General features: G+C 45.7%; 1 protein-coding gene across 2 annotated transcripts in view; it reads right to left on the reverse strand.

The window, feature by feature from the left end:
* lnx1 (ligand of numb-protein X 1) overlaps positions 1-12,500 on the reverse strand; it is a 71,787-nt gene that overhangs the window by 56,641 nt on the left and 2,646 nt on the right. For both annotated transcript variants that reach the window (XM_083766486.1, XM_083766485.1), the window contains exons 2-3: positions 4,550-4,592; positions 4,020-4,507 (exon numbers count right to left, since the gene is read on the reverse strand). In XM_083766486.1, the coding sequence (XP_083622612.1) occupies positions 4,020-4,486 (467 nt within the window). In that variant the 5' untranslated portion in view covers positions 4,487-4,507; positions 4,550-4,592. The remainder of the gene's footprint in view (positions 1-4,019; positions 4,508-4,549; positions 4,593-12,500) is intronic.

Here is a 12,500-nt window from a genome sequence, read left to right on the forward strand (position 1 = left end):
AAAGCTAGGTTGAAAGGTCTCAGCTTCACAAATATGTGAATCTAAATATGCCATCATTTACAGTACATCATTGCCACTGTTTACAAATTGTACGCATTTTTGTTAACAAATATCGGCGCTCCAGTGACATTATGTTGTCACGAGGCCCCCAAATTCCAAGCGGCTTGCCTGCCAGAGCGTAAACAACACACTCAAAGACGTGACCAGTTCTTAACAACAGTTATGCAGCACCGGTACTGGACACACATGTACACGTGCAACTAATTCGTCACAAACAAGGACACAAGCACAAGCGGAGACGTGCACAGGCAAATCCCTGTAAGTGTTAAACACAAGGGTGTTGCTGTTGAACGAAGCACACGTGGTGCACTGGTGCTATTTGGTGAACGAAGCACACGTGGTGCACTAGTGCTATGTGGTGAACGAACCACACATGGTGCACTGGTGCTATGTGGTGAACGAACCACACGTGGTGCACTATGGTGCTATGTGGTGAACGAAGCACACGTGGTGCACTATGGTGCTATGTGGTGAACGAAGCACACGTGGTGCACTATGGTGCTATGTGGTGAACGAAGCACACGTGGTGCACTATGGTGCTATGTGGTGAACGAAGCACACGTGGTGCACTATGGTGCTATTTGGTCAACGAAGCACACGTGGTGCACTATGGTGCTATGTGGTGAACGAAGCACACGTGGTGCACTATGGTGCTATGTGGTGAACGAAGCACACGTGGTGCACTATGGTGCTATGTGGTGAACGAAGCACACGTGGTGCACTATGGTGCTATGTGGTGAACGAAGCACACGTGGTGCACTATGGTGCTATGTGGTGAACGAAGCACACGTGGTGCACTATGGTGCTATGTGGTGAACGAACCACACGTGGTGCACTGGTGCTATGTGGTGAACGAAGCACACGTGGTGCACTGGTGCTATGTGGTGAACGAAGCACACGTGGTGCACTATGGTGCTATGTGGTGAACGAACCACACGTGGTGCACTGGTGCTATGTGGTGAACGAAGCACACGTGGTGCACTGGTGCTATGTGGTGAACGAACCACACGTGGTGCACTGGTGCTATGTGGTGAACGAACCACACGTGGTGCACTGGTGCTATGTGGTGAACGAAGCACACGTGGTGCACTATGGTGCTATGTGGTGAACGAAGCACACGTGGTGCACTGGTGCTATGTGGTGAACGAAGCACACGTGGTGCACTATGGTGCTATGTGGTGAACGAACCACACGTGGTGCACTATGGTGCTATGTGGTGAACGAAGCACACGTGGTGCACTATGGTGCTATGTGGTGAACGAAGCACACGTGGTGCACTATGGTGCTATGTGGTGAACGAAGCACACGTGGTGCACTATGGTGCTATGTGGTGAACGAAGCACACGTGGTGCACTGGTGCTATGTGGTGAACGAAGCACACGTGGTGCACTATGGTGCTATGTGGTGAACGAAGCACACGTGGTGCACTGGTGCTATGTGGTGAACGAAGCACACGTGGTGCACTATGGTGCTATGTGGTGAATGAACCACATGTGGTGCACTATGGTGCTATGTGGTGAACAAAGCACACGTGGTGCACTGGTGCTATGTGGTGAACGAACCACACGTGGTGCACTATGGTGCTATGTGGTGAACGAAGCACACGTGGTGCACTATGGTGCTATGTGGTGAACGAAGCACACGTGGTACTCTGGTGCTATGTGGTGACACAAAGCCAAGCGGATGGGATCGATCGGATTCAGCCAGACCTTATGCTCTGCATCCCCACAGAGGAGCAAGCCTCTGGCCTCTACTGATAACTCCATCTGACCGGAGGGAGAGGAGACCAGTCCCCCTGGGAGCCCCCCTATTCGCCCCCCACCCCCCTCCTTGCCCCAGCTCACCTCGCCATCATCTCATTAATACACCCACGCTGCGTGTGGAGAAGGAGAGGAAGCCCAGGGAATGGACGAGAGAGAAAGAGAGTGGAGATACAAGAACAGAGAAGAGATGTCAGATGCAGTATAATAGTGTAGGACAGTGGTTCTCAATGTGGGGTCCTTGGTCCTACAGGGGTCCTTGAGGCCATTTCAGGTTTCAGGTAAATATAGCATAGAAACGTGGCTTAACCACGTAAACCCAATTTTATTTGAAGATAATCTAGAAATATTGAATAATTCTGAACATTTTTAACTGCACAAATCTTCTCTTATGGCGGTCCCTGGCACAAAGGATTTTAGATGGGGACCCGCGGCCAAATACATAATTATTCATTTTGTGACATGAAAATGTTTGAGAACCATTGTTGGTATAAGAACCTGGCAAAGGAGAACCAAGGAGTGCTGAAAACGGGAGAACACAAATAAACTGAGACAGAAGACACTAAGTAAAGAAAGATGGTTCGGGGGAGACTTCTATAGGTTGAGGTTACATAACATGATTACTCTGTGCTTGCATAGTGTGGGGATGTGGAGCTGGATGAACTAATTACCCCAGAGCCCTTTGGGCTGGGCGAGTGTTAATGAGCGCTAATGAAAATGGGTCCAGACTGCAGAGAGAAACCAACGTGCCTTTAATGATATGTAAACAGAGAGGAGCGTGGGCACTGGGCCCTATGGGCTCCATTTTCGTTCGAGCTTTCTAAATACAGTATTTGGGGATTTAGCAGGGGAGTTCCCCCACTAAAGTTGGTATTTTGGTTACCTGTCTAAATCCCTAAAACACCTCCGTTACCCGTTACATTATGGGCGTTACAATAATTAAACAAATCACTGTGTCACATTCCATTGCCTTTAAGAGATCCCTTATCCGTTGCCGTTATGCCCAGTGCTATTGCTTCATAGTAGAGCTGGGACTCGATTAAAAAAATTAATCTAATTAATCAGAGGCTTTGCGATTAATTAATCTAGATTAATCGCATTTTAATCGCATATCAATATTCAACCCGAGAACAGCGAGAAACCTTTTTTTTTAATGTTTTTTGGTATCCCAGTGAATCAACGAATAGTGACTACAGGATACCACTCATTTTCAACATTTTACTGTCATTAATATACCTGTTGTGGAAATAATAATAAAAAGTCACCCCATTCTGTGTTGCCTAGAACTGGAGGTCTGAAAAAAAATTAGTAACAGTAACAAGTACATCTCAGTGACATCACAAAGCTGTACTTACTTCATATTGTTACTGTTTTTTGTCAGACCTCCAGTTCTAGGCAACACAAAATGGGGTGACTTTTTATTATTTCCAGTTTTCAGTACTATAGAAAAGCGCCCAGTGAGAAACGTTCCGCGGTGAAAAAAAGGTGCGATTAATTTATTAATCGCATCAATTTAGTTAATCGCGATAAATTTTTCTGTAGTTAATTAATCTAAATTAATCGCAATTAGTCCCGGCCCTACTTCATAGCCTTACAGTCTCCCATGGAAGAGTGATGCGTTGCTTGCCTTGAAGTCTCACTTGTGCTGCACTTTTTTTCCACCATGCAAAGAGCCAAGAACACTCGCCTTTTCATTGAGTCACAACTCGCTCAAATCTCGCTCATTTTTAACATTAACAAAGTGCTGTTTGATCATCAAAATTCAAGCTTTCATTTGGTATATAGATCGTGTATAGGCACTCACTTCTGCTGATTATAGGAAAATTACAAAGAGATGACCAAAATAGCAATTCAGGGGAAAGCGTGCCAACACGTCTATGACCACACCTCTAGGCGCAAATACCGGTGTCGGCATAATAGATATCGGTTGACGCTGGAGCAAAATACCATTTAGGGACAGAGCAAGCTCCTATACTCGTTCGTATTTTCGTGCAGCGGCTGACTTGCGGCCGAAGGCATCAACTAACCGGTCTCACCGTTTTTTTGTCATATGCATTTTTTTTAATTACCAGGCAAACATAAATGTATTCTCTATTCATATGTTCCAATGTTCAATACCACAAACACAATTCAATCGTTAAATCGCGATCATTCACGTGACAATCAATCGTCAACTTCAACGTGTAAATCGCGACCCACCTGCTGCTCTTGATGTGTCCCTCCAGGTCCCCGCGGCACATGGTCTCGTCGCAGTGCGCCGAGAAGGGGCAGGCCACGGTCAGCTTGTCCAGCAGCTTGTGCACCAGCAGACTGGGCTTGCGGCAGCTCTGCAGCATGAGCGCCGCGCGGCAGACGGGGCAGAAGTCGCTCTCCAGCAGGAAGCTGGTCAGGCACTCCTGGCAGTAGGTGTGTCCGCAGGGCGTGTCCAGCGGCCGGATGAGCGGCTGCAGGCAGATGTGGCAAATGAGGTCGTCGTCCACCTCGTCCCTGTATTGGTACTCGTGGTTCTCCTCCAGCAGGTGGCGCTGGCCGCACGAGTGGCACAGGTCGGAGGGCGGTGGGGACGCCTGCAGGCCGAAGTCGGACGGGGAGAGGGGCGGGGCGGTGGCCGCCGCGGACATGGCCGCGGCGCCTTCGGACATGTCGGAGCCGTCCATGGTGCTCATGGGGTCGGTCGAGTCCGGTCCGGGTCCGGTGGTCGGGGTCCGGTGGTCGGGGTCCGGTGGTCGGGGTCCGGTGATGCTGTCAGCGGTGACGGAGGGCCGTGGGACGCTGTGAGGAAGGGAAATATAGGAGTAGAAGTAGAGAGAGAGAGAGAGAGAGATGCTTATCATGCCAATTAAACAGGTTATGATTAATGTTCATAAGTTAGTTTCCCTATAGACGGAGTGGGATGACACGCCCACCCACCCATAGATACTGTACGCACATGCACGCACGCACGCACGCACACACGCATGCAAAGACACAACCAGACACAAGCCAAAGATCAATGAGACACGCCTAATTCTAAATGACGGAGCGGTTGCGCAAACAGCAGCACTGTTTAATGCAATTTATTTGTGCCAGTTATTATTTAGTATTTTTTGTTGAATTACTCATGACAAAGTTGTAAAAGTCAACAGTATGTATATCCATAAAATAAGCAAGCAGCACGCGCAGACAATACACTAGTTCTTTCTTTCAATTCAAAAATGTATTATTATTATTATTATTATTATATTTTCACAATCTGATACACAGATACGCCGGCTACTTTCTAATGTTTTGATAATTCACGTGACAGATGTACTGTATGCATATGACGGTATAGAGTGTCAAACTACTGTATTTAAGAAGAAGATGATCAGGAAATATAATTGTGAAAATAATAATAATAATAAAATGATTGAAATAAAGAACTATAGTGAATTGATTGCTAGCGTGCTGCTTGTTTATGTTATGGATATACATACTGTACAACATTATCATCAAAACAAAAAAAATACTTATAACTCGCACAAATAAATTGCATTAAACAGTGCTGCCGGGCGGGTCTTTGCGCAACCACTCCGTCATTTTGATACACGCATCCACACGCATCCACACGTACACGTATTACCGGTCTTAAGTACCAGGTCTTATTACTTAACTTAAGACCTGGATGCGTGCTCAATGCTCTTTGGCCACTCAGAATAGCCAAATGGCATTGATCACGCCTCCAGGTCTTAAGTTAAGTAATAAGACACGCATAATAAAGGCCACAGTTTTGCGATTTCAATTTTTTTCCACTTTGATTTTCTCAGCTGGCAGCGAGGGCTGATATCGACCTATACTGAGAAAGTCTGTTTTTCCCCCTGGTTTTCTCTGAGATACAGAAACATCAATACATCTCATCTCACGGCAGCAGGCGCAGAGACAGACGCTGTGCTAGTAGCCTATGATGTATGTCTCTGGCTCTCGCCACACTGCACACCGCATGGGCTGTTAACAAACCATGTGGTTCACTCTTAGCGGCGCACGCTTGGTGTGACACGACTTCAGACAGTCATACAGGAGGCCAGGGGTGGCAGTGGCCCAGGGGTAGAGTGGCCGCATGGCACAGTTTCCTCCATGGTGAATGTAAAGCACCTTGGATAAAGGCGCTATATAAATACACCATTTGTGTGCTACTTACATCTACATTACGTACTTATGTGCATGTACCACCACCAATATAGGTGTTCATGTTGCAGGAGTATAGTCCCAGTCCTTATTGACCCATTATACACCCCAGCCAGGGCCCTGAGGTGCAGCTGACCAGTTGCTCCTGACTGCGCCCACAATTAGTTACAGGTCCAGAGGTGAAGGAGCCTTTCCAGTGGCCGGCCCCAGCCTCTGGAACAGTCTGCCCCTACATATTAGGACAGGCCTCTGGAACAGTCTGCCCCTACATATTAGGTCTGCTCGCTCCTTAGCGGCTTTCAAATCTTTCAAATCCCCTAAAACTAATTTATTCTCCCTGGCCTTTAACTCTGTCTGATCGTATAAGCCTGGGCCTTAAGTCTTGGTTCGCATCTTGGCTTACGTATGTTCTGCTTAAACTGTGTAATTGCTATCTTTAGTTTTTTTGTTGTTATTGAGACTGAAGGTCGCATTTACTATGAAATCGTGCGTCTCGTGTCCGTTACATCACCATATATGGTTGCCAATCCATCATGCCTTGGGAGCTAGCAGCAAATCTTAATAATGGAGTGCCGTGTTTATGAGGTGACAGTACTTCATTAGACCCCTTTGTGTGGTTGTACATCACGTGAAATCATGGAGACCCTTAATGCCTCCATTTATGGTCACGCCTCATAACATCACGCCTCGTGACACGTCACGCCACCATATATGGCCATCTCCATATATGAAGATTACGACACTGACCTCATCTAACCCTGGATAACTATACATGGAGAAGACTGGATCATCACGTATAGATCTGCATATATGGACCCCATCAAACCCTATACACTCAAGACACACTCCATATATGGCCAGTACAGAATTAATTCCATATGTTATTGCAGTCGCAGTTAACTATGGAATTGTGCATTTCCTGTCAGTGTGTTGGTTGGTCGGGCAAGTGACATCACGTGACATTATCAGGGATGGAGCACGTGACATCACATGACATCATCAGGGATGGAGACCCCTGATGTCATCAATATTAAGCCCATATAGGGTCTACCAAAATCTCCTTGAGGGGGCGTCAACATATGTGTCACGTAGTAGCGGCCGCCAACCTTGTTGGCTTGTCTGGTTTGTTTACATTGAGCGACTATCCGGTGTGCTTGTATACGTTATTTTTTTAAACTGACCTCACAATGGTGCAGACTTGCTCAGTAAATAAGTGCCACAGCAGGTCACGTCGTGGGAATGAGCCAGAAAACGGAATTAGATTTTCAGCTTTCCCGCATGGAGACAGAACCCAGATTGACGAGTTTACAAGAATACGTAGAATGGCTTGGATCTCGGCTGTACGGCACACGGGCACAGAGACGTGATGTTCAACAAAGTATCTAAGCACAGCCGTGTTTGTTCACGACATTTTCCTTGTCCTTGTAAGGTATTTGGGCCCGACATTCTTTCTATCCATCCTGGTGTTGGTTCACTATGTTGTCGCCAAGAACGAGCTCAATATTTACAAAAACATACCACCGTCACTCTATTCTGAGTGATGTGGGCTAGAATTTAAAGCCCACGAGAGGGACGTCCCTAGCTTTTCAGACGCCGCCCCCCTCTTAGGGACGTACACGTTTTTACACCCTACATGAATAAGTTTGACTTGATTTGATTTATAATTAATCACCATAAAATAATAAAACTAAACTTTATTCTAGACACATTATACAGTACACCAGAAAAGCGCATGCCAGAAATAGCCAATCTACAAGCTCTGTTGTGACAACTTGTGAGCTTGTAGGTCAGCTATTTCTGGCATGCACTATGCAACAAACTATATGGAGGCCGTACTGTATGTGTGAGCGAGCGGTGAACGTGCCATTACAAACTATATGGAGGCCATACTGTATGTGTGAGCGAGCGGTGAACGTGCCATTACAGTACTGTACGTGTGAGCGAGCGGTGAACGTGCCATTACAAACTATATGGAGGCCATACTGTATGTGTGAGCGAGCGGTGAACGTGCCATTACAAACTATATGGAGGCCATACTGTATGTGTGAGCGAGCGGTGAACGTGCCATTACAGTACTGTACGTGTGAGCGAGCGGTGAACGTGCCATTACAAACTATATGGAGGCCATACTGTATGTGTGAGCGAGCGGTGAACGTGCCATTACAGTACTGTACGTGTGAGCGAGCGCTGAATGTCAGCCACGTCGTCGCTGAAACAGGTGGTCTCCCCGCGGTCACATGACCGGGAGCAGATGGGCGCAGCCAGACAGAGTCGACGTCACCCTGGCAACAGCCGTGGCATTTGGCACCCCCTCTAGCATGTATCTGGACCAACTACTGGCTCTTGGCCGCTTCTCAAGATTCACCATTCCTAATGGTTCCCTACCACAAATGCCACTGTCGGAGGGAAACCTTGGATGTCCGTAACTGTCCGTAACTGGGCATTATGTTTACGGAAAGAAAACAATAATTTGGAATATGGAGATACAAGGTTTCCACGCAATAGCAACAACAACAAATATGGACTCATATGCTAAACATATGCTAAACATAACAATACTCAAACTCCTAATGAGCACAATCTGACATTTTGCTCAACTAAACAAGGACCTCCTCGTGCGTCCCGCTAAGCTGCAGTGAAAACGTGTCTCTGACATGTGTGCGTAGTAAAACGATATGTGAATTCACGTCTAGTGGTAAACACAAACAGTCCTCTCAGGGGTCTCACACAGCAAATGTCTCCATTTTTGGATTGAAACACAGGCGGGGCTGTATAAACAGTATGCTAATTCACAATGTATTTCGACTATGTACGCTAGTGTGTTCACAACTTCACACTGGGAAATGTAGTACTGTATATCGGTCAGTGGTTCTCAAACAAAAGGACGGCCATGAAATGGAACCAAATGGACTGGTAAAGGTTCCATTTGTTCCATTTGTATAATCGGCGCCAGTTCAAAAGCCAAAGCTCGATGACATCCCTGTCATGTCCTGTAGTAGGCCTACTGTGCTGGATGTGGATTTCTTGAATACAAACTGCCAAAATAGCATACATACAAAGATAATGTAGTATATAGGCCTATAGTATAGAATTGGGTGCAGAGCTTGCGCCTGGGTGGGAAGGCACAGGGTAATGTTTTATTTTTATTTTTTTTATGATTTTTCTTTTTGGCTTTTCTGCCTTATTGACAGATACAAGTGAAGAATGACAGGAAAGAGGGATATAGATGGGGAGAGACATGCAGCAAAGGTGGTCATGAATGGGACTCTGTCAGGCCAGAACCTATATGTGGTATCATGTGCCTGGACCACTAGGCCAGCGGGTGCCGGATTCAACAGATTTAACCACTTAGAGTCTGTATATGTCTTTATATTTCTGAAAACCATGTTGAGGGCCACATTGCACCTCTAAAAATATGCATCCCAGATCTTATAGAAAGAGTCCAACTTGGAATGCAACATGCGTGTATTGTATTCACCACGGATACAGTCCAATATTCCCTCAATGTGAAATCTCTTTGCCGGAAATAAGCAGAAACAAGCAGAAGATTGTAGGAAGCGTCACGTTGCAAACCTCCCCATGCAGGAACAGGGATGCCAGGGCTCAAGTGGTTAACAAAGTTACGCCTTTCATCCCAGCTGTGGGCTGCTGCTCTGCTCTGCCCGCTGAGGCCTACCCTGATCTACGCCTCCGCTGCACTTTCATCTCAACACCAAGGGAAGGTGAGAAAGAGAGAGATCGAGTCATATACAGGGTATCCGGAGAACTCGCCGGATTTCCGGTTTTCGCGGTTTAGTGCATTTTAGTTTGACTTCACGTTTATTTAAATTGCATTGAAATGAGAGAGAGGGGATAGTTGTTTAGAGTTTACACTGGATGAAGTAGGAATGCTAAAGTTTAAACACCAAAGTACTGAAACATTGTAATTCATTAGTAAACAATATCCTGAAATATCATTGGTACTATCATTGGTATTCATGACATACTAACCTTTTTATCATTATCTAGCATCAAAATATTTTGTGCAATTAAATGGTCGGCTAGATTCTAGCCTACCATTTAATTGCACAAAATATTTTGATCACTGGAAATTAACTATAACATCTGTGGGTTTGACATACTACACTGATGAAGACATTGATGAAGAATTGTCGATGCGGCGAGTTGGTAAACTGGGGCGTTCCCCGGTATCTAAAAGAGGAATGATGTGAAAATAAAAATGAAGGCGGCTTGGTATTCTCCCCCCTAAACCTGCAGTGATCTGATGTGATCTAAAGTCAGTTGACGGAAATGCATTCTCATCCTATTGCCTCTCCTGAGAGGCTTTATTTTGAAGAGAGGCGATAAGTTAATGCTAATAGTGTTAGGGTAGTGGGTGGAACAGAATGTACAATCAGACTCCTCTGGAATGCAATCGAAGAAGAAGCACGGTCGGCAGCCAATCCAGCCGTTTCTCCATAATACGTACTGACCTCTATCTCAAACACACATTACACGGACTATCATCCATGTTCTTTGAAATTGAGATCACACACGTAACGCTGCATGCCTCGACAGCCTCATCATTACAGACGTGTGTGTGCAAACACACAGGGACTAGGCACACGCATACATAGAGCGACCGACAGAGATTCACCCACTCACCGACACACTCACTCACCGAATGTAGACACACACACACACACCCCCCCACACACACACACACACACGCACACACAGACACACACCATTTGTATTCATAGGACACACCCGTGCCCAGGGAGTATCTCAGGAGAGCTCAGTGCTAATCCCCAAAGTGGCAAGATGGCACTGGCATACCAGTCATGCCGGCTCGCTCCACCCCGGAGAGGGGAGACTGGCTAAGACGTGACCGCCGATGATGTCCTATTAATAATCACATCAGCAATCCAATATAACGCAAACCAGCGTGATTAATGCGAGGGCTTCAGGCAGGCCCCGCAGCCGAGCTCAATCACTCTTGACAACTGGAGCTGTTTTTGTCTCCGCAAATGAAAAGAGAAAAAAAAGCATGTGTTCGAATTCAGAACGAGCCTCCAGAGTCAATCTATTTTCTTTTGACATGGCCTTTGTACCGGTAAGGCAGAAAAAAAGAAGAAAACGTTTAACTAGCTTTCTATTCAGCGACCTAGCTCTTTGCCACATATGTCCCAGATAACCTTGCCTTGATTGTCTAGCTGCCTCCTTATGCCATTCTAATATGTAGGTAGCTTCTAAAGCGTGACTTACACATTGCTTGGGTGTTATGCACCTAAAATAACCACTGTACAAGCTTGCAATGCGTCACAGCTTTATGGACCAAGCATAGTAATTCAATATGTCACTTTAACTTACGATTTACAATTTAAATATTTAGCAGGTGCGCTATTTGACAGAGTGACTTACAAGTGTGAAATCAGAGTAGGCAAGAGCTGAGCCCTGGTCAACAATTGGCACCAACAGAGTCACATAAGTAGAATGCAAAAAGAACAATGTAGTACTTCAAAGAAACTAGGACGAAGGATAAACAGCAAACCTAGCATCTGTCTAAATAACGTGCCATCTAATTAACATTCTTGACATTTTGTGGTCAAGCAAAACAAATCTAAATAGCCAAAAATACATGAACAATTGCTAACATGCGTTTTCTCTCTTTTCCTTATAATGAAACAATTGAACAATTCCAACAATTTATCTCTGTGTATTATTTGTCTATATTTGCTGCAGCGAGAGTTCTGATTAAACCAGTTGAGACCACTGCATGGTTTATACATAGTGAGACAGAGACCTTTGACACGGTGTGGTTGGCCTGCTGTGTGATCCGGAATGACTTGATGAGTTAATAATGACACACGTGTTGTGCGTGGTTGTACGTGCAGAGTCAGCTCATTCCCTCCCTACCGCCTGGGCCTGAAAGATGACCCCATGACAGGGGGATTGTTTACCTCAGCGTGTTTGGTGTCAATGGTGAAACTGGTTGTCCTGTTTTCATCTGGATAGGCATAAACAGTATATCATTGCTGCCGGGCAGAATCCTCCTCTCCATATTTCAATGTTGACAGTGATTAAGTGAGTCTGTGGGTTTTATAAATAGACTATTGATCCAAAGAAAGGAGCTTGTGACTAAATAACGACTACATTGGATCCATCCAACATGAACACAAGTAATTGTTTCCATTTCCTGAAAAGTAACCATTTTGGATATAGAAGATTTCTGCCCAACAGCGACAGTATACAAAGGCGTGCAATAATAAAACCCTGATATGGATCAAACAAACACACCCTCTGTGCAAAGCCCAGGCCCGTCCCGCCCACACTGCTTGTATGTACTTGTACATGCCACCCGTCACTCAACAACCTAGCACAGGCCTTTATATAACTATAGCATTAACGGTTTTTGCTCTAACTGCTAGATGCTGAGTGAGGCAATCATGCATGTTCCCTATAGTGTAAACACAGCCTTGCGTCTGCAGCATGCTGAGGCGTGATCACGCTCTGTCAAGAGTACGACTATGAGCGTCACAGACACGCAGTTTGCGG

Source organism: Protomyctophum parallelum (genome assembly GCF_964188405.1).
Source record: "Protomyctophum parallelum genome assembly, chromosome: 6".
Taxonomy (NCBI): domain Eukaryota; kingdom Metazoa; phylum Chordata; class Actinopteri; order Myctophiformes; family Myctophidae; genus Protomyctophum; species Protomyctophum parallelum.